Below are 23,644 nucleotides of genomic sequence, written 5' to 3' on the forward strand. Positions count from 1 at the left end.
TGTCTTAATAAAAATGGGAAATCTACATACTAAGATGCTAAACTTACTAAGTGACTGGCTTTAAAAGAATGCTTTCTTTACTTGTTACAGAAACCACTGTTTCTGCAATTAGGCAAGTTATGCTGTTGTCTCATGAAACAGCTGTCGACACTGCTGTGCAAGCTTAGGGACTGGGATCAATCAGACTGTTTTTAAGCAGAAAATAGAGGACTTTCAGAAGAAATGCATCGTTTAGGCAAGAGGGGCAGTATTTCCTAGCGGCGAACATAGGGCATTCATAGACTGGCTCCTTCTGGGATTTTAAATTTGCTCCTGATTTGTGAGATGATTTATGAAAATGAGCTCTCTGTGCCCTATTTTAACCATCTGTACAGTAGATTAAATGTTTTTACTAGAAGTGCCATAAGCCTTATTTAATATTTGTAAAGTGCTTAGAGATCCCTGGGAGCTGACATGAGAGTGTCATTGAACAAGGAGGAATTTGCAAATAATAACTGTAAAGCATTTCTGGTGTGCATTTGTTTGAGTAAATGTTTCTCAATTTCAGGTGTAACTTGCCTCCAACCACGGGAAGCATTAGCAAAGATGTTGGCAATAAAACAAACCTTGTGACTGTTAATCCAAGTATCATAGCTCAGAAGTAAGTACTACTGCAAAACTGGTTCTATGCAATATTGTATAATTGTTTGACATGATTTAGATTTTGTTGGAAATCCATTGGGATACCAGCATGAAGAGCAGTGCATGCAGATTACTTCATTAAACCTTAGTTTCCATGTAAAATATGTAGCAGTCTAAATGGAAATCTGTTAAACCTGGCCTTTTTTGTAGCAGAAAAGAGTCAGCCAAACTCAGATTAGCAAGTGCCTTGGTTGGCACCAGTCCACAATTTATGACAGAGTAAAATTGATGATTGTAAGCCCAAGCCTCGTCTTTCCCCCTGCTATAACCCTCGTGACCCCCAGCATAAGAAAGGAATTGTAATCATAAATCAGGAAAGCTTGGAAATGTGTGTCCGACTCTATCAGTAGGACTGTAAGCTCATGTTCTTAGGTAATGTGTTTAGAGGCTGTTCTGATGAAGGCTGTTTCCTGAATGGAGGCCCAAGTTCTGTCATCCATTTTCTCAATCCATACGAAAGCTGCTCACACACTTTCTTCTCAGCAAAGTTGTTTTTTTTTTTACCTTCTTGATGAAAAGAAAATCTAATAAGGCCAGGCTGACTAATCTGACATCTTCAGCAGGCTGGAACTGCAGCTTATCTATGAAAAGGACTGCTGTGGCATGTTATTTACTGCTTACTGATCTTACTGTATCTTATTGTCTGTCATATCTGTATTTGTCAATGAGACAAAGCTTTCTTTTTTCTCCTTTAAAGGGAGAAGGATAAAGTACAGTGAGCATAGAACTGACTAACAGGCATTTGTCATCGATTCCAGGATAGAATTGGATTTTTTTCAATGAGTACTAACTACCTTGATGCTTACCCAGCCTTTTTTGACTTAAAAGAAGATGAATTATTGCTTCCCCAAAACCAGATTTAACTCATTGGTGTTAGTGGAGAGACACAAGAATATGAGGAAGGAAAACTTTGTCCAGTGACTCAGCATCATTGGTGACTCCTGACCTGATGCACGATTTGTCTGGGCTTGATCAAGGTGTTCTGCCACAGCTGCATTCATTTTTTAGGCAAATTATGCCACACCAGGGTTAATAGGAGTTACACTGAAGGAAATAGGAGCTAAACCTGTGTGAGGACAAAATGAGATTATAAGAGAACTTTAGGATTTTTACAAATTAATTATTTAAATATTCAGAGAATGCTGTAAATGCTTTTGAAGGAGGGGCAGGAAGCAACTTGGCACCATTTAACAGAACTAAGTTTCTTGTCTCAGAAGACCTATTCTGACTTTACTCACTTTAATTTCTAATTCTGTGTTTGGGTACTGGTCTAGTCTGATGTTATTATTGTTAAGGTTAATCAGATTCTGAGCTGTGTCTGTCAGGGTGTACAATGTAGGTGACTCTTTTGGAGGAAAGAAGCACAGTTCTTATGTGTCCTGATGGAGCTGGGCTACACTGCCCCTTACAGTAGCAGAGCTGCAAAGGAAAACAAGATGAGGTTGAGTTGTTCAGGCTTCTAGCTAAGGAATAACAGAGATCTAAGTTCTGTCCTGAAGGCTCTTTATATAATTTACACTAAGTAGAAACAGAGAACATTCTTGGAGTAGAATGTGGCCCTTCAGCCACAATTCCTAGACTCAGGTGTTTCTTGCTTGTTTTGGCTGGGTGCTTCTTGCATGCACAGGGATCCAGGGTCAACAGGAGGGGCTGAGTCTCTCTCATTCATTTTGTTTCAGAGTCTGGTGGTAACGGTGGTTTTCTGGGAAGCAGCAGCTGTAAATTTAAACCCCTTCAGGGTGGGAAGGGGTGTATCACTCCTCACATGAGTTCATTTGTGCAAGAGGTAACTAATAACTCCTCCATGAGCATTTTGAATGGAAATGGCAGTGGCTGCTGTCCTCTTGTCTTGAAGTGTTGCATGAGAAGAGGGTTTGAACCTACTCAAGTTGTGAAGAGAAATGAAACTAAGTTTTCCAGTTTCTGATGGAGCCATTTGTGAAAGTGAGTTCTGGTAGTCCTAAAATGTGAAAATACACTGCTCAGACAGACAACTACCCACAAGAGAGGACGCAGTGCTTTGAATCCCAAAGGGTAGGGTGGGAGTATCGGGTGTTCAGGTGGTTGAGGCAATTCAGATCCATAGAGGAAACAGGTTGAGTGACCCCCTTGTGTCTTGTATCTCTTCTTGGATAGCTTTGGAAGTTCACTATTCAGTATTTGGGAGCACAGAATTATCCAATGGTGAGAACTAGGTCTCTTTGCTGGTTGTTGGGGACACAAAGCATCTGAGGATAAATCCTCATCATTTGTGAAATCTCTAAGTCTTTGCAGATCTCCATGTGTTCCCTTTGTAGTTGAAGGAGATAAATAGACATGCCTATATTTTCAGCTATTTTAAAAGTATATCAAAAGCTACTAAGACCCTGCAAAACTTGAGCACACACTAATCTTTAACGCTCCCAAGACTGCTCACATGCATGTTTGTATTTCCACACAGGGCAGACACCCAGCTTTTGAAGAGAGGTTGTTGTATACCTATTCATGGAAGAAACACATTTCACAAACACATGCAGTACATATCATAGTGCATGTATTTTTAAACAGAGAAAGTATAAATATGATTTTTTTTTCATTCTCCTTTGAAATTTCGTGATCAATTCTGTAAACAGAATGAGACCAAAAATGGTCTCATTAGCAGTGAATTTGATCTGCTTCAGAAGCTTCCATGTTGCAAATTCAATCTTGTGAAGTGTGTTCTTATTATACAATAAAGCCATATTTTCACAACTGCACGTATGACAACATATAACAGGTTGGTATAAATTTGCAACGTAGACGGGCTGAACTGGTTCAGCAGAGTTCATAGCTTATATATGCAAGTGCAGTTGTGCTGGTTTGGTCTGTAATATTTATATCAATAGTACATTCCATTCACTCTTTTCCTAAAATGTTGTACTTTGCAGATACAACAAACTAAATGAAAAGAAGACAGAATTTCTGGAGAACATTGCGGTCTATGGAGATGCTTTCCTTTTATTACCAGCATTTTCCTTCAGAAGCAACACAGCCACTTCTTTTAAAGTATATCACACTCTGCAAGAGTTCAAAGCAACCCAAAGGGCAATATTTTTTCACCCCGCTTATCTGAAAAGTCTTGCTCAGTTCTGGAGAACTAAGGGAGTGAAAGCCTACCGGTTGTCATCTGGTTTTATGATCACTAGTGCTGCTCTTGAGCTGTGTGAGAATGTGAAGCTCTATGGTTTCTGGCCTTTCTCAAAATCCACAGAGAAGATGCCAATCAGCCACCACTATTACGACAACCAGCTGCCTAAACCAGGTTTCCATGCAATGCCCAAAGAATACAACCAGATCCTTCAACTTCATGGCAAAGGCATTCTGAAGTTGCAGTTTGGTAAATGTGAATCAGACTAAAAAGGTAGGTCACATTCTTACCACATAAAATGTTTTTATTCAAGTAATGTGTCAAGAGAAAACTTGTTTTGAGAACAGTGTGGGTCTGTTCTTCCTTAGAGAGATGTTTCTACCTTACACTTGGTGAAAGTTGTGTTCATAAATAAGTGAAAGGTTGGAGTTTTCTGAATAAATATAATGTACCATAAAGCTGAGCAATGTTTTCTAATTGTGAACTTTAGATGGGAAGCATAGATAGATACACATTATCAGCATAATTCACAGTCAGTCAGTAGTGTCTGCATATCTCAGATATATGTCTCTACCAACCTATGTTTGGTTTGGTATCAATTCCCATGAACCAGCCTCCTTTGTGAATTGCTTTATTAAAGGGAGTCAGATGCTATGATCTACAAGAGAAGACACCTAATCCTGGCACAGCCTTTCCAGATGTATACAGAGGCCAAAGTAAGGATTAAGATTGCCCCGTGAAGGATGAGCATGCCTATGTGCACTTGTTCCCTCTTGTTAGGTAAAGTTTAGAGCAGTATGGTCTTGCAGCCCTGGGCTGTGGAACAGCTTGTGAACAGCAGTGAGGAAGCTGCCATACACTACAGCAGGTCTTGCTGAGGATTTTACCATAAGACAGCTCAGCATCTGGGAGTTACAGATACAGGATGAAGTGTCATTTGCTTTCCTCTGTCCTTTTGAACTGGCCCATCCCCCTTGGACCTCTACCTTCTGTGTATTGCCTCAGAGAAATGCAGCACAGGGTCTGGGCTCTGACCTTGAGCCAGTTTGCCATGTACGGATTACAGATGACTTTGACGAGATTTGTCTGCATGTTTTCAGTCTTCATTTGCCCTGTTCACAGAATAAGACCAATTTGTATAAATACTTCCTCATCTTTTAAGCTAACTCAGAAATTCCCCAGCTCACAATAATGTTGTCAGATTTGCCTTTCATAGAACTCTATTTTTCCAGGGGATTCAAGTTAATATAACAGTAAGTAAAATTTACAGTAGAACTACCATTGTATACAATATGCTTTAATTGGACTGATACAATCTCACGACTGTATTACTCAAGTTAAATAAATTAAAATAGCATCTTCTTGTTCAAACCAGAAATTTTAAGTTCAAAAGCTAAGGGCTTTTCTTCTGACTAGGTTCTGAAATGTATTTGAAAATATCCTGTGATGGTATTTAGAAAGTGTGCTATCAAAGATACATTCATACGTGGTTCATCATCAGAGACTCCTAAATTTTAAACTAGCAGATTGCTAGTACCAAGAAGGCACAATTTTACTCAGTTTCAGTTTCTTTGAAGAAATAGAAAAATAAACTGCTTTCGTTTATTATTAGAATAATATAAAACATGTGAGAAGGGACTTAGAAGCCATCTAGTGAATCCTAGTTGTCCTAGTCCGTGGCAGGAGATTACCTAGGAGGAGGTGCATGTGTATGCAGTTTCATGTGGCTATGGTATGCTTTTTTGCTTGTAAAAACTTGCAGCATATTGGAAAGGTTAAGAAATACATAATGAATTTTTCTTAGTGGCTAAGCTGTTTATACCCTGCAGCTTCTATTGTATCTATTCTTCCTGTAATATAAATCGCTGGAGACATACCATGTAATTTTAATTGTAGTAACTACAGCAGCTAAGAAAATGAAAGGCATCTCTTTATGAATATTTAATCTAGAGAGAAGCACATAGAAGCCACAAAAATGTTTAAGCATCTGTATGGGTTAATTAAATGCTGTCCATGCTTGACAGACTGAAAAACACTTCTGTGGCCAAATTTGCAAAACAAGCTGTAAAGAAAAAAGCAATCAGAAGGATAAGTTGTGCTGCCCTGATTTACACTTACATTTACAAAGTGAAGTTAGCCCTTTAAAACCAAATAAATTAAATGCTTTCAGTATACGCTACTATCCTGGTACTATTATCAACTATTAGAGATAATTTAAATTCTGTAATGAGTATATTTCCCTGAAGATGACCTTTTCTAAAAACTGAACAACTTCCTTTCTCTTTTCAATTTCCCTTTTATGTTTTCCCTGCTCCACGCTCTTCCCTGTTAGTGGGTGGCTGAAGCTTCCTTATGCCACTGAGTGCCCACAGAAGTCTCAGACAGAACTTCCCTCACACATTCCTGGCCCACAAAAATTTGCTGCTGTAAATAAGAAGTGAAGGAAGCTGCTCTGCTGCAAGCATCTATGTTGCAAGCAGGTAGCAGGTTCTGGAACAGTATAGGGAGAGCATGATTGCATCCCAATGAATCATTTTGGCAGTATTGCTCCTGAACACCATCCTTGCCATTATAAAGAACTTTTCTTATTGGATGGAGAGAATTGTCAGATAGGAGAGCCCTGTAGAGCTGGCACTGAGCAATGTGGGAAACTCCATCTGCCTTAATATCTGCTCCTGCACCTTTATGATTATGCTCAACAGACATGTACGTGTCTTCGCTAAAGTAGATGCATACCTATCACAGATGGTAAAATGGAAAATGAGACATCAGCAAGACCTTAGAATGTAATTAAAATAATGATCTTTATTATTCTGTATTAAATTACAAAATAATTTTTGGTATGGCCCTGCAGCTGAAGGAAGTCTTGTTTGTTCATTGGTTTAACCTGATAAGCCTGAAGGGCATGTCATTAGCTTCAAAGTAAATGTAGGTTCAAGGAGTGGAAATGGCCTGGTTCATTTTTAAAAATAGACAGGAAAATCTGATTAGAAAAATTGCCAGATGATAAATTAATCAGACTGACAAAAATTTGATTGTCCAGAAGGCTGGTTAAAATGCAAATTTTGTCTGACCAAGAATCCATGAGGTTTTCTGTTTGCTAGAAAGAGACAGCAGGAAAGATTGAGTATGTGTTGCTTTGACATACAGCACAGTAACATTAAACAGCTGCTCAGAGGAGTCAGTCAAAAGAGCACAGAAAGAAAGAATGAAACTGGGACTCTTAAGCCTGAGGAAGAGAACAGTGCTCAGTCGTCTGAGCAGAAGGACTGAAGGAGGAGAGCTTGAGCAGAGGCGCGCTGGTGCGTAGGGAGTAAGGACTGCTGAACCTTCGACTAAGTGTGAGTGTATCTTACCTGGAAAGTAAAAATTGGAACTGGGCTTTTTAATTCCAAACAGATGATTAAAAGCCATCTGTTTCTGACAGAGCAGCAGTGCAGCCCTTCACTCAAGGTGGAGCTAGCAGGGCAGCATCCTGTAAAACAGGGGGCTGCCTGCTTACTTGCTCAGGACTTAACATCAAAGAGAATCATTTTGTTCTAAACTCTGTCAGTGTGTGATCTTTTTTTAAATCTTGAAAGTTGGTGCAATCCAAATAAGTGATAAATACTATTATAAATAACCTATTTCTAACAGAAGGATACCAACATGAGCTTAAATTCTGCTGAAATTCTTTTATGCTTGTGGTGTCTCAGTGTAGCTAAAGAAATACGAACTGCCCCACAATTCACTTTTAATGACCTTGAGAAAAATGATACCACATTTTGAAAATAAAGACACCTCCAGATTCCTGTCAGGCAGCCAGATTTCAGCCTATCCTTGTCTTGGGCAAATATTATCCAGCGTGAAATTATTAGATGTATACATCGTTGAAAGAAAGGTGTTCTGCTTTGGTACCCGTAAGGTAGGGTTTTAAGCACACTCTTTGCTCATGTGTTCAGCCACTAAGTAAGTTTAATCGTTAAGAATAGTGTCAGTAATGAAACAAGTGGAGGTAAGTTGCTTCTGGTTTTGTTAAACCCCACCAGAATAGAAAAATATAGATTAAATCAAACTAGAATTTATGTTAGATTTCAACTCATATGAAAAAGTATTTACATATGTAGAAGGGTTTCGTTTGGTTTGGTTTTTCCACAGCAGAACTAGCTTGCTGAAGAAACAGAATAAATTCAATCTCTAGCTCTTTCAAAATATGATTATGATAATATAATTTAGAACATATCCATATTTGGATTAGCAGTGGACATGTCCCATGAATATACTGGTTGGACCCCGCCTTGGTTAGCTTAGGAAGACGGTGGTGCAGGTGGGGTGAGTGTGAGCAGTTCTGGGGGTATTCGAATGAAGGAGTCCTCCTTTAGAAAGAGCAGATGCTTGAGCTAGATCAGACACTAGCAGTCCAGCTTACCCAGGAGAATTTTGTGAGCCTGTGATGCTGTATAATAAATGTCACAGACTCCCAGTCTGACATAAGGATGAAAAAGCAGATGCAGAAGGTGAAATGCATACACAGAAGACGAAGCTGTTGGCTTATTTTGAATATAAAAAGCAGCTTTCCTACTATACAAGAAATATCAATAACATATTTTATTGTTTTAATTCCAGGGTGATGATCCTAAGGAGACAATTTGTGTGTATGTCAGCAGTTCGGTGTTGGATTTGATCTGATGTGATTTTGTGAGCATTAAACTGCATTATTACAATAGAGAAATATTTTACACTTGGGGAGAAAAGGAAGTGATTTTTTTCACACAGTGACTGCTACATTTCTGAATTTTGAGTAATCGTTTTTTTAAATACAGTACAACATTTATTTGGGAAATTCTGAAACTCCTGACTATTGGTTTAATTGTAGCAAAGCACAATCTCAAGATGGTGGCAATATGTGACATTCATCATGTTTTGCTTCTTAAAATATTATTAAAATATTTTGACATAAGATCTCTGGTTTTGTTAATATCATGTAATACAGGCAATTGTCTCTATATGGCAGCTGCGTGAGTTGGCAGTGAACGTTTTCAATTAAGAACTTGATCCTGTAAACACTAGCATTTGTCTACATGAGAAAGGTGATGAGAAGAGCTACAGAGGAGTAATTCATTCAGAGCCATGTCATTCTTAGTTTGTCCCAGGGTGCACAGATGAAAAAATCCCTCAGGTTAGAGATAGTCAAGTGGTTTATGGGCTTTCATTTTGTGGGCAATAGATAATGCTGTGGATTTAATGGGCTTTCATTTTGTGGGCAGTAACTAATGCTGTGGATTTAATGGGATCACTCATGTGAATGATGTTAATTTTGTGTACAAGTATTTGAAGGACCAGAGCTGTATAATTGTTTTTAAACCCCTGTTTTTGCTTGTGTTCCTGTCTAAGGTCCAGTTCAGCTCTAAATGAGGACAATAAACTAGGTTCCATGCTGCAATCCCCAGAGTCCTGGTAGGGCATGACTTTGTACACATTCCTGCTATCCCAGCTCTGTATCTCAGCTGACATAGGAGATGGCCCATTCATTAGAAAAATGGTAGGTACCAAACCTATGAATTCTTCGATTTCTTTTCACCTAGCATAGCTCATATGAAAACTGTACTAAGCATTAGTAGAAGAATGTTCCTCTTACAGTCAACCCCAAGCTCTTCTCCAATACCAGAGAAAAGAACTTAACAGTCACTTAATTTAAAACCCATGCTTTAAGTTTCCATACGGTCCAGGAATACCTGGAGCAACATCCTGCGACAAGAGAAAGTGAAATATCAGCCCAATGGAAAGAATCACATTAACATTTACAGCAGCTACAACAAGCAGTTGTTGCCCTAGCTATGGCTGCTTGTATGTTATTGCTTATATGTTTTACCGCAGGAGAAAAAACAAAAACAAAGAAAAAAAAGCTACACACATTTTTTTAATACCTAGTTCTGTTAAAAGGTTTCAGTGACTTTTTCGAGAGTCTGTTGAATGATCAGTTCAAAGATAGAGTGTCCTTCTTTTACAGCCGGATATTATCGGGTATTTTGTCTACTAAAACTCCTTTTGTCACTGTAGCATTAAATCCCCAGTCAACTGATTTAAAGAGCATTCAATATTCCACTCATCCAGGATTATGTCTGCAAAAAAAATCCATCTTAAATAGTTTAACCTTATAAAATAAGGTTCAAAAAAACTTTTAAAGTGATACTTCATAACAGCATTTCTATATTGTTGTAGTATTTGAAAGCTTACCTTGCAGCAGTTTTATAATCACATAAATAATCCTGAAAGTATTAGAATCAATCATTATGGTTCCAGGTCTGTTAGTTGAGACACATTCAGCATCTTGGTCCATTTCCAAGATAATGGTAGCAGAATCCAATACTACTCCTACCCAAGCAGAAGTGCCATAAAGCAATAAAGTCAATCTTTGAAAATAAGGTTTTAAAAAAAATGGATAGTACTTTGGGGCATTGAATGGCACCACTAATACATGAGTAGAGCTCTGAATATCAGTAGGGCTTTTAACAGAAACAAAGACATCAGAATTGAGTCGATGGGTACATCTGCGTTACCAGCTGGCGACTGAAAGAGGCGAGCACAAGAGTTTGATTTATTGTGATCTGTTATGGTTCCAGCACCACAACTCCACATTTTGTCTTCATCAGCAGTGAAATTTGTGCTAGTTTCTGGCCACAGACATCTGCTGCTCATGTGCAGAGATCTGACTGCTGCAAGACCCTGCATCCATGTTACAAGTGTTATGGATGGCTGCCTACTTCAAGACCCTAGTTATAGATCAAAGACAAATTTGCTCCCAAAAGAGTTCCTCCTATGCCATAAATCACTCATGTAGGCTGTCCCTGAGTGTTTGTAGCTGGAAGCTGTGCAAAGTGATGTAGTTGTCCTTTGGGTGATGCCAACAACCTAGGTTGAGGAGAACCACATCGTATTTCATCCAGAGAGAAAAAGATGCACCAGGGTTGTTCAGGCAAGGACTATAACTTATTCCAGTCTAGTGCAGTGCAATGAGATGATCTTGGCTGTGTAGCAGCTACATGGTTTGACTTGGAAAAATTCATACATCTTTTAGAGATTGAGAGGATCTTGCATTGTATCCAGAACAATTGCAGGTGCTTTGTGTGTATGTAGAGATGAGGCAAGGGGTATCGTTCATTGCTCAGATTAAATTCAATTAATTACTCAGCATGAGTAAAGTGGCAAAACCTGGTTGTGTGTAAGTAGAAAATGTGGAGAGCAGAAAATTAAATTTATTTGCAGTGGAGAAGCAACTTTTTTCAAAAGTGTTTGTTAGTTAGCACTGTATTGCATTATCTCGGTGAATAAATGTATAGTGTACCATGACACACCTTAAAGAGCTGAAGTTACTGTGTGTCTGGACTATTCCCGTGCAGCTATGTTCTTTATAACACACATGTATTAGTAATTGGAAAATTATTGGAGAGATTTTAAGAGAGGTTTAGCCAAAAAGAAGAAACCTATTCTAGTTTCCTTGACGAAAAGAGGTCTTAACTGAAGGAGTGTGATGCAGCACTCACAAATGACAGCAAGTGGAAAGCTCTGTAACACAGACACTTTGACTTTTTAGCACTGTTTCAGCAAAGTTTAAACTTAGCATTGACCTGAAGACCTGATCCTCTGCGCTCTCAGAGCTCTCAGTGATTTGTGTGAAGCACAGGACTGACAAGAAATGTGTCAAGGAGTTGTTAACCTTTCTACCCTGTCCTACAAATTCTCTTAACTCCTCACAGAATAAAAATATGCTCGATTAGACTTTAATTTAGCTTTCTCAGGCCTTGCGCTAGACATGAAGTTATTATGAGATGTTAGTTGCATCCACTTCACAGGAGTGCAGACCTTGTACTCGGCTTTATTATAGCTACTGCTGCTGTGTACTCTGTGACTAGGTCATGTTAATTTGTGCACAGACTGGGCAAGTTAATAGCAGTGTTTCTGTGTGACAGGGTACAGTTAAGTTAGATTGATCAAGACTTGCTGAAGTACTCTCACTGTGGGAAAGGATGTTTTCTCGGGTAGCCGAATAAATTATTTCTCATTTATTTTACATCTGTGCAAATTGATGATGAATAAATGGATTTTTTACCTGGTTGGGAATGGTTATGACACTTTTGCAAGACTGAGCCAAGTGAAGTTTTGATTAAGGATTCTTGACCAAAGGTTAGAAAGGGCCTTTCAATTCCCTCTACTTCACATGAGGAATAATATTTTTTAGGGTTTGTGGGCCTCCAATGCGGTCACATGCTGTGGAATGAATAATAAGATTAAATAGTTTTTCTAAAGATAGAAACACTGACAACGTGCTAATAGTTCCGCTGTACCTTTGCAGAATCTGACAGTGTCCTTGCACATGACTGTTTCACAGCATCGTTAGATTAAAGCCTGCTTGGCTGCTTTTATTCCTTTTTCTCTGAATCTTTAATGTTGTGTCTTCCTGTAGGATCCAGCGCTGCGTTATGTAGTCCTGTTTGGTGTCTGTTACGGAGTTTGTATGGCTATGAGTCAAATGCTGCAGCACAGTCAAACATAATTTAAATGGCTTGGTTTACATCTCAAGGAAGGCAGCATGGTGGGATATTCACATTGCCTAGCACGAGGTGCTAAATTTGGGCTGTAGCTCCACAGTGACTTAAGCTGTAATGGCTGACTATGCAGTCCAGTCCTCATTCTTGCACTGCACCCCTTCCTTCATACTGTCTCTGGCTCCTGTCTGATCCTGCACTGAGCTGTTTTGGCATACTGAGCCAGCAAAAACCTAACATGGCAACAAAGAGAAAATTGGCTTGTGCCAGTATGGCCAGGGGCAGTTCAGAGTCAAAGTAAAGGATGGGGTGAGACCATGCAGGTGGGACCGAAGGGACACAGCAGAGGTCGTTTGTTATTTGACGGCTGTTGGACAAGCCCAGCGGTTCCCTGAAACCTTGGTCCAGTCAGGAAGGTAACATCTCTGGGGACCTACCTGGTCAGAGAGGAGAGATGGGCTCCTGCAAGGGGGCATCGCAGCATGGTGGCTGCTCTGGTGGGCAGGAGCCCGTCTCTCCCTGTGGTGACAGAAGGCGCTTAAGGACTCTACGGTACCTCCACTAAGGACTCTAGGTACCTACACTGGGTGATTATTGCTCCCCCTTCTCTCTTTCCCGTTACAGTCATTTTAAAAACCTGTTCACCACCAGCAGGCTCAGAAATGATAACTATAAAAAACCCCTTTGACTGTAAATGCTATTTCTCAGTTCACTGACAGTAAACTTGCATAAACTTGCTCGTTATTCAGCACGCCTGTGCTTTCAGTCTCTGCTAATCCCAGCATCTCAAGCAGCATCTGCAGAGAACAGAGCTGCACAAGGTCTGGTGGTTTTGAGACCAGTTAATCTCACTTTGATTTTCTTTCCTTTGTGCAGTAGTAAGATGTCTGCCATATTACCATGCAAGATAAAATTCTCTGTCTTGTGTGATTCAGAAAAAGAAACTAAATGACCTAGGTGACCTAGCCCTTCTGTGGGCTCCTCAAATTACTAGCAAAATATTCCTGTTGTTATGTATTATTTGATTTTATCCAGTACAGGTATATATATATGGATTGGTTAATTGGTCTGGGTTAGTTGATCACTTAGACCTTGAGCCTCATGGACTCCATGGTGGAGCTACAGACTGACATGGGAATCTAGGTTTTAAAAATGTTTGACCTGGAGGTCTTTCTCTGTCCTGTCATTCGCTCTCATGTGACAAATCTGCAGAGTGAGATCCTGAACATCCGTGCAGTAGCTCCTCCAGGGACTCTCATGTCCAAAAAGCACACGTCCACTTGTGTACAGGAGTCTGTGTGAGATCAAGCCCAAGGAGTGTTCCGTGGAGTGCTTTATCCTGAGACAGCTTTATTTCAAACAGCTGATAGCCACTTGTTGCACGTTCTGAAGCAGTAGACTTCTTACACATGAGCTTGTTAGTTAAGTATATCTTAGTTTGAAATATTCACAGCCAGGTAATCCTTCATTTTGTGGTACTTCAACAGCTGATCTCTTTCATCTCTAGGTCTGCTAGCCAAGGACGGTGATAAAGGGCTGTGTATTTACCATATAAAGCATGGCTCTCTTGATTTTGAATTCTGTCATTTTAGGCAGGAATGTCATCCTTCTCTGAGTTTCTGGACAGCCAAGGCTGCTGATCTCTCAGGGTATTCTGGAGAAATCATTTGGGCCTTTCAGCTACAATGCACAATGAGTGGGCAGATTTATATTTATTATACTTTGTTACAGATTTTCATTAAATATTTCTTAATTGGCTCAAAATTATCATAATGGTCAAGAGCATGGAACGATCTGCAGCATTCCACTAAACAAAGGAACTATTGCTGTTGTTTAGTGGTCTCCTTTCATAAAGTTGCATTTCAGAATACCTTCCTATTCTGGGAACACCAGCTCGCCAGGGGAATGACCCCAGGTTACTGGGGTACCATGCACTGGTCCAGCTGGGGTAGCAGCCTGTCAGTACACTCTCAGTGTCGATCAAATTCAAGCAATACAAGAGCTTAACATGATGGGAGTACATAAGCTTGGGTTTGCCATAGACCAAGGAGTAAACTTAGTACTGTGATGTGTGATAATTGACTGAGCTCACATCCCTGTGTGAGCAATAACTGCCCTTCGGTGGCAGGTGTTGGCAAATACTGGTTCAAGGATGAAAACAATCTGGCTGTTAAATACAAGGAGTAACATCCTCATGTTGCTATCAGATAAACAGTCAGATTTGTATTTTGCTAAATCCTGACATGGCTTCAGCAATACATTGGTGTTTGTTGCTGCACGAAGTACTGCTGTGTCTCATCTTTTTTTTTATCCCTCTTTTCTCCAGTCAGGGAGAAAATTCAGACAATTGTATGATGGAAGTATTTAATGATCCCACCATGAATTCATGGTATCATGGCAAGAGGCCATCAGAATGAATCATGCTAATGGTCGTGACAGGATAGTCTAGTCTAAGACAATACTGCTGGTTTTAAGTTCCTCACTATTCACTTTAGTCCCTGACAAGAGGAGATTCTTCACCGCAAGTCTGTAGTTCAACAACTTGCTGTGCTTCCCAGTTCTTGGCTCAGCTGTGAGGTGATTCCCTAAAAACTCCTTCTTCTTGATGTATTTACTATTAGTGCTTATGGTACAAACCCATTCTTAAATTCTTGTGAAATTGAAGTATAACAGCTGATATTTCTGCATGTTTTATATGCACATTTTATATAGTAGCTTCATATGTGTTCTTTATGTTAATATTCTTAATATTATTTTATTTGAGTGTCTAATTAAAATTATTTAAAATGCTCATTATATTTTATGCTACCAGAGTAAACTGTGGGGGAAGTTACATAATGTCACCTAAAAAAAACAGTGATACAACCCAGAATCATTTTTAAGTGTATCATCTGACTGATTTCTAGAAGGGTATTTTTGTTAGTCATTTGGACACTTGCTTCTTATATTTACCTTTCTAAGGTGGGTCTAAGAGGCCACCTCTGCTTCTGATTTAGTTCAAGATCTGCAAGTGAGAAGATAGGTGAATGGAGAGGTTCTACCCAGGGCTGCTCCTAAGGGATGGCAAATGCGTTGGCCTTCCTTTTCAGAGACTGTTTCATGTGTCAAAATGTAATGTAATTCCATAAAGTTTCCATGATAGCTTTTGGCCAGAGGTTTCATTGTCTCTTAAAATGTGTATTGTTTGCATTCATTTTGGTTCCATTCTTTTCAATGCAATTGTCGAAGCAGAGCTTATCCCCCCCGCCCCCGGAGCTGGTATAATTGTGCTCCTCCACATGCGCCAAGCTCTGTGTGAAGCTGCTAGTGTAGGCTCTGCTACTGCTGTCTCCAAAAAGGTTCTCTCAAATTCTCTCAATGCTGAACTTACTTATGTTTTCAGATGTGAATTTGATATTGTCTGAGTAGAATGTGTGCAGCGTAACATAGAAGTGTCTCTGCGCAGGATTTAGGAGGAGGCATGGAAAGCCCCTCAACTGTGTGTGTGCTTTTATTACAGAAAACTAAGATGAATTTGTATTGTTGAGTCATCTATTATGGCTGATTTAATTTGTACTTTGTTTTCATGTTTTAAGTGCCTAATGATTTTTTGTCAAGGATGCAATGGTTTCACTGTTACAACGCATACTTAGAATTCTGCACTTGTTACCTGTTCTGTAATAGAATATTTTTGCAATTTCTGTTTGGAAATAAAGACTTATTAGGCATAATTGTGATTTTTTTTTTTCTTTTCTGAATTCCCAAGACTTAACAATCAAAAATATGTCTTCTGAAGCACAGCAGTGTGGAAAATGCATTACTGACAGTAGAAATATGGAGAGTTCCTTAAAATTGTACAAGGAAAAAAGCAAGCTGTGCTTAAAAACAGGTATGGGGGGTTGGGGCATTGGTGCATATATATTGCTTAAATAATACCTTCATGTGATTTCAGTCTTTTCTGTTATTGTGTGGCAACACAGTTAATCATCTTCTTTTGTTACTTCTAATGACTTGAAATAATTTTAAAAAATTATTTATTGAAGTAAAATCAAACAAGGAATCAAACAAGAAACAAAAATTATTACTATTTTCCTCTATAAGTAGCTATGAAAACTATCTTCAAAAATAACTGAACACTTTGAAAACAGTCATTAACTGAAAATTTTAAAACCACCAATGCAAAAGTTTTTCATGCAAAATACTGACCATGAATACATGTCTGGTAGATGTGTATCTAGTAGACCTCTAGACATGTTTTAGTGGCGTATGTATTTTTTTTTCTTAATACAGGTTTTGGTCACATACCCAGATACTTGTAGTGAACAAATTTCAAACAGATGAATTTCAGAGAAAGCGTTTTCCCTCAAAACATTAACTTTTTACTTTGGGCCAGAAGGCAGCCATGTAGCTTCTGTGCTGCTTACTGTGACTTCTCCAAATAGAAGCTGACTGTCTCATCAGATCGGGTCAAATATGTACATGCAGCTGTTTTGTGATGTGGACTATTATCCTTTAGGGCCCTCTAGGGACTGAACTGCAATTGCCAAATTTTATTGCAGCCAGAACAGAAGATGGAACTGAAAGGTTTTATTTGGCCTCATGGACCACCAAGTGGCTGCTGTCCAAAGATTAAGATCTGGATCTTTGTGGCCTCCCTCCTTCCCGTAGTGTGTGAGTCTTTCACAGATGATCAAAACCAAAGGGTTTCTTTTGTTTGCTGTGCTGACAGCTGGAATTGCGTATCTGAGTGATGCACATGCAAATATGTGTCCTCATAATTGGAGCAGTTTCTAAAGCAGAAGTGTGATTTCTGCCGTGGGAAGTAAGTGTCTTAGAATGAGCTTAGCCATATCAAATATTAGCTGATGAACAGCTAAATGTTGAAAGAACAGCACTGCCTGGTGATTAGGACTGCTTGGTCCAGGCACAGAGTGAGTGCTGCCCCAGACAAAGCACTGCCCTTTGCTCATCCCCTGCTTAGAAGGGGAGCAGTCTGGGAAAAGGTGGCTGGGCAAGAGGAGAGCGGGAGGGGAGCGGTTATGCGCTGAGGTTATGCCTGTCAAACAACTGTAGGACCTCTGGATCACACTGAGTGCAAACCATGCTCCTAGGGGCACTTCTGCTATAGGAAACACATGGGCACTGGTGGCAGAAGGTCTTAAGAAGGAATTTTCCCACGAGCGACAAGATTGTCCAAGACCAGGTTAGGTTTTCCTCCTGCCTCAAAATACCATTTGGCAAAAAGTGTCACGTGAAGATGTTACAACATAAGGGCACTGGGTTAGTCCAGGAGAGGAGAATGGCCAAATTCTAGTCCAAAAGCTGAAAGCCATGGCAGTGGGCTAGGGGAGCTGGGGTCATGACCACATCACAGCCAGCAGCTGGAAAAGTATGCGTATGGGCTGAGAAGACCATCAGCATTTTTAAAAGAGAGGGGAGATCATCTCCTCAAGGATCCCAGGATGCCCATGTTTGGGTATGTGAATGTGCCTGGGTTTTGAGATACACGTCTGAGTTTTAGCTTGCATCTTCCATCTTGTATCGAGTGTCTGTGTCATCCTCACTCTGCAGCCAGAGACAATTAATAGTGAATAGGATGTTAAGGTCTCACAGCCTGTGCAGACTGACAGATGGAACCATCTGGTTAATGGAGATACCATAATGAAAGCATTAGCTCTTAAGTATATAAATGCAGATGAAAGTCTTTTATCATGTAAGTGAAAAAAGAGAGAGCCCAGCGAGGACTGAATTTAAGCTGCTCTCTGTTTTCTGCTGCACAGGGAAGGGAAGCTGAATTAGTCCGGTAGCTCACGTCCTGCCACTGTCCTTGGAGGAAGAAATGCTGGATGTGCTGGGAAAAAGATACAAGTATTAGAATTGGAATAACTTTCATCTTCTAAATTACTTTACTAGATATTCTGAGAGACTTTTAGGGCAAAAATAATCTGACTGAATTCTAAGCGCAGTGTTGCTTTTGTAACTCCAAACCTGCGGGGGCATTAGTTCTTTCTGTTTATCTTTTAATCTCCTCTGTAAGGACAAAAGTTGTTCTTGTATTATGTGTGGAGTTTTAACAGAGTAAAAACACTCAGTATCAGTCCCTGCCCATCTAAAACTAATACTTCACCTTGAACAATACACACTGCGCAAAACCAGCTGTGAGCCCAGGCAGGACGGTGGGAGTGGGCTGCAGCCCCGTGCTTCTTCTGCCCTCTTACAGAGCCCGGGCACAGCTCCTGCCTGTGGGCTGCCAGTGGCCCCCACCCAGCCCTGCCAGCGGCTGGGTGCCGAGGACTCCTGCCAGGAAGGTAGGAATGATGGGTCTGAATCACCTGTAGGAGAGGAAGGAGTTGAGCTGGGTGGCGTGCTGCCTTGGTAAACATCCTAAAACTGGATTATGGTATAAAAGAGGAGCAAAAGGACTCTTCCCCTAGCTGGATTTTAAATTAATTGGTTCTACTTTTCCAAAATACAGAGTTGTTATGCTCTCAGGAAAGGTTTCAAAGCTGGATCCAAAAAAGACAATGGCATTCACTGAGGCATTGGAATAGAAGAGTAAGAGATAAGATTTAAGGTACTCCGGATATGTTTGTGCATGAGACATCATAGAGAAATGTTATGAAGGAAGGATGGGGGCAGTGTGATTAAGTGGCAGAGGCAGTGACATAAATTGGGAGATTACAGGACTCTGACATCAAATACACAGTTATCCATCAAATGCTGGTGTAAAATAACTTTCTTTTTAAAAGCCAGATGTTGAAGCACTGAATGGGCTGGTATGGGAGGCAGATCTAGGAGCTGTGACACAGGTCTACCAGTGTCCTTGGGCATCTCACCTTGCTGTAAAGCTGAGCAAGGCAGCAGAAGGAAATAGCCTGAGATTCATCTCACCAACCATGGTCTCCAGTTCAAGGTAAGGTGACTTGTATGCTAAACTCCATGGTCCATAAGTACAGGATGCTACTTCATAGTCAGGGTGACTATTTCATATATAAATTTCTATATCATAAACAACTACACTTATTGAATTTTTTTAATGGTGCCTTAGTCATAGAGCTCTGAACTCTGTTGGCCCTATTCACTCTACTATAATATAGATAATAATTTCTAGGATTAAATCTCTTTTTCTGAATATATTTATCATCTTTCAGAAGAGTCTAAAATAGAAACTCTAAGAACATTAACTTAGAGCACTTTTCAAGTTCATCTTACTTGCAGTCCATTAAAGTGAAGTGACAACTGAGGTGTGACATGAAGTAATTATACTGATTGTGTTGTATGTGCTCCGCAGGAGCTGAATGATTTGCTGAGGATATTAATTTCAAAAGTCAGACAGCAAGAGATCAGCTGAGATGGAAGATCACTGCAAAATGACCTCAGACCAGGGGAAAAGAAAAAGAAGCAGGGGGGAATGTGGCCCAGCGCAGGAGTTCAGTGCTGCATAGTCTAGCAGTGAGCTGAAGTAGGGGCATTTTGTCACTAAAGCACTAAAGGTGGTCTCCGTGTAACTGAATGCTGGTGTCGTCACTGGAGTTCAGAGTCATCACTGTAGGTTCCCTTTATGTTCTATGGAGAGAAGTGGAGAATAACTAATCTGGCTTATTTTAGGTATCTACATTAGGATGTGATAAATCATGCCCTAGCTTCCCTAGTTCATAAAGAGAGTGTCGGGTGACTGACTGGGCCATAATGTCTGTAGTTTGATGTTCCACCCTAAGGGATTAATGCAGGTACAGGCCCAGACTGAGCTACCATCTATCTTACTCAGTCAAAGGCATGGACTTGTCTATGGCCTGATCATTACACCCGTGGCATTACACTTCATGACCAGGGAAATTAGTTGCTAAGTAGCAGACTGCATAACATGACTTAGAGCATATAATGAGATCAGGTTGATAAGGGTTCTCTGAAAGAATCTGTACTTTTGTGAATAACAAATGTAGTGAACTTAATTTCTTTGATCTCTAAAACACTTTTCACGGTCACAAGAAGTTAATCAGAATGTAAAAGCTCTTTTTCTTTATCAAATATTCACTGTTGAAATCAGTATTGGTTTTGTGTACTTGAACTGTTGTGTGGCCCTGAATAGATACATTAGAAGTAGTTTAATTCGATTGTACTTTGGCTTTAGCTTATTTCAGCAATCTGGCAGTGCAAGTAGAACTCCTTTCACTTAGAGATTGTCACTGCTTCACTTGGATAAATTCATTAGCAAGACATAAAGTAACTGTGAGTCTGAGAGGCTTTGGGAGCCATGGGCTAGATCTTCCTGAGAGAACCAAAAACTGGAGGTAAGTAATAACCTCTTCTCAGTGTAATACAACATTCATTAAAAGGATGTCATGAAGCTTGTCTGGGCAGCATATTCCTTGAATCTGGATATCCACACTCAGAGAAAGAGGTAAGCAATAGTGAAAGCATGATTCTGTACTAACAGAGACCTCCATGCTCAATCCATTCCACAGGCTTTATCTGTCATTTACCAGAAAAAGTGACAAACTACTTTAGTTTCACTAAAGTGTTGACTTGGCCAGGAAACAATTTTTTGGCACATCCAGACCAAAACAAAAGTCTGTAATCATCATGGCCATCACTGCTACTGATTCATAGACTTCATGGAAAAACACAGGCAGTCCCTGAGCTGAAGGCCCTCGGCTCAAGGGCTCTGAGCACATGTCCAAGGATCCCTGGTCCCTTGTGATTTTGGCAGCTAAGGCTCAGCGTGTACTGAAGAGGCGACTGGCCTATACAGCCCGCCCCAGGGTAACCATCTGGGCTGGTACAGCCTTCTTCTGTAGTCAGTGGACTTTTGGAAACAGGCCTGTTATCCCATCCACCATGGTGCTGTTATGCCTCCACTGACAACAGAGAGTCACCTTGAAAAGAGGTTTAGGGTTTTGACAGCTAAAGTAAACAAAAAGATCACCTTGCTCACTGATTAAGGTTGTATCCTTGCATGGCACCATTAATTGCACTGGAACTCCAATCTCTGCAGCACAGGCACCATCCACAGATCTTTTGTGCTAGTGAGAAGAGGTGCTAACCAATTTGTGGCCATCAGGAATCTTTTCTCTCTTTTCTTTCCACACACCTGGAAATGAGTCAAGACTTTGAAGTTCGGAGGGAAGGATGCCTTTGTAGGGATCTTTTCTTTTTAGTCTCCATGTAGCGAGAGTAGAGAGCAGTCTCTTGATTTCTCTATGGCCAAGCACTTAGTCCTCTATTACTCCCTCTTCAAAATGGGGACAGCATTGCTTGATCCTCTCCCAGTAGTGTTATGGGGGTAAATACGTCATAGATGATCTGTGAGCTCTGTTTATGTTCTGTATGATGGAGACCATGCATGAACTGCAGACAGACAGCTTCTCCTCTCTCTAAAAACTGCAGTTTATCTCTTGCTGCTGTTTCACAGCTTGATCTATGCTTGGTTGGCCATGACATAAAGCACAACTGGACAGTTTAGATGTATAGTACCATTATTATGAAATTTAAATTACAAAGATAGAAAGCAAATCAAAAGAACATGGAGAGAATTTAACATTTTTGATCAGCCTTTCTCCTGCACTTTCTTACTATTTAATTTAAACCAGAGCTGTTTCTTTCCTCCTGTAATAATCACCCGTCTCCAAGAAGTGAAAATACACTTGCAAAACTAATAAATGAGAATCTATTTGCAAAGATATTTATTTATGCGCCTGGCACTTCAGGGTGTTTAGAGGGTAATCTCAAACTGTGAGCTCTGCACTGTGTAAATTTAGAAGCGATTTTTCTAAATGTCAAGTATTTATTACATGAAAAAAACATTTGGAGTGTGGAGCAGGTCCCCAGTGATATATGGTGCATTTGGGGAAGGGCTTCTTGGAAGAACAGAAATAATATTTGAGAGATGAAAAGCAAATCCTCTATTTGAAATTGCTTTGTGTACATGGAAAGGAGATTGAACAAAGGTAGAAGGCCAGCTCAGTATTTTGCTTTGTCTCATGCATAAAATAGTGGTTTTCCCAACCTTTTATAACCAAGCCTATACCAAGCTGTCTTTTCTGGGTCCTGCGGCACTTCTACCACCCCTGCTTAGATTGCTGCTATCTCCTCCTCACCCCCTTAACAGCTCCAGCAGGCTTCATTCAGACTGCAGGCAAATAAACCCTGCAGAATTTATTCATGTAGGATTTCACCCACATAATACCTCACCTTAATGTCAACATATCTCAAAGTGCAAAGTAATAAAGTGCACCTCTCCAACAGGAAGCTGATGATATGGAGTATAAGGGACTGATCTATTGTAAGAAGCCTGTGATGCCTGTTGTTTTGCTTGGAAATACTAGCCAGCCTGGAAGCTGCAGCAATGTGAGAACCATCACAAGCACAGGAAGGACACAAAAAATCTAGCGTGTTTTAAACCAGGAAGCTTTTTCAGGCTGGTGGGTGCATAGAAGCTGAAGGAATTCCCGCATTCAGACCCTGCTCTTGGTTTCACTGTCTGTAGTCCACGGTGCTTATACAACACAAATTCCCAGCACTCGGTGGACTATTTGATCTGCTTTTGGGGACCTTCTCAGTCTTAGTATCACAGCCATATACTTCCTTCACCACGGTCCTTGGATGTCATTAGTGAGGATCTCCTACGTCTTCCATTTGGTATGCTTTTCAGTTAGTACTTATGTTACTCACTTTCCTTTGAAGACTGACTTCATGCCTCAACCACTAATATTCTGCAAGAGCAAAATATCTAATATAGTTGTTTCTTTGTGTTCAGTCTAGGAATTAAAGTAAGATGCTTTCTATCAGTAATAACTCTGCAAATGTTTCCCTTCTGCTCTTAAGCCTTTTTTTTCTCTTCAGATAAAGCCTTATGTTCTCATTTTACACTGTATTTAGTGCATAGTCTGAAGCTACCATATTACTCCTGACTACTGTTTTGTCTGCGGCTGTCTGTGATATTTTTGGAGGAGCTAAGGAGAGCCCTGCTGTTCCTGGGAAAAATAATGCAGACTGAGTTACACACCGTGCTGCCACCGTGCTCTTCTGAGTAGCACGTGCCTCCCTGCCACTGTGTGGGAGGGCAGCAGCACAGGGAGCTAAGATGTGCCAGGCTGCATGCCAAAATTGCCATCTCCCTGTGGTCCACCTCACTGATCCCTTCAAAGTAATGCAATGACCTGCAGAGACCCACCTGCGAGACTACAAATGGGATCTTGGTATGGTGTATGCGGGGCCTATGACTACACCGTCAACAGAGAGATCTCTGCCCAGTCCTTCAGGGGCTTATCAAGTAGTGAGGCCAGTCTGTGGACTCTAGCTAGGTTACAATGGCTGAGTCATGGCTGGCACCAGGATACCCAGCTGCATTATA

At 40.3% G+C, this 23,644-nt stretch overlaps 1 protein-coding gene across 2 annotated transcripts in view; it reads left to right on the forward strand.

The window, feature by feature from the left end:
• Positions 1-16,022, forward strand: part of HACD1 (3-hydroxyacyl-CoA dehydratase 1) — a 102,304-nt gene extending 86,282 nt beyond the window's left edge. For both annotated transcript variants that reach the window (XM_074834628.1, XM_074834629.1), the window contains exons 7-9: positions 548-640; positions 3,588-4,060; positions 8,393-16,022. In XM_074834628.1, the coding sequence (XP_074690729.1) occupies positions 548-640; positions 3,588-4,056 (562 nt within the window). In that variant the 3' untranslated portion in view covers positions 4,057-4,060; positions 8,393-16,022. The remainder of the gene's footprint in view (positions 1-547; positions 641-3,587; positions 4,061-8,392) is intronic.
• The last annotated feature ends 7,622 nt before the right edge of the window (positions 16,023-23,644 follow it).

Source organism: Strix aluco, chromosome 1 (genome assembly GCF_031877795.1).
Source record: "Strix aluco isolate bStrAlu1 chromosome 1, bStrAlu1.hap1, whole genome shotgun sequence".
Taxonomy (NCBI): Eukaryota; Metazoa; Chordata; class Aves; order Strigiformes; family Strigidae; genus Strix; species Strix aluco.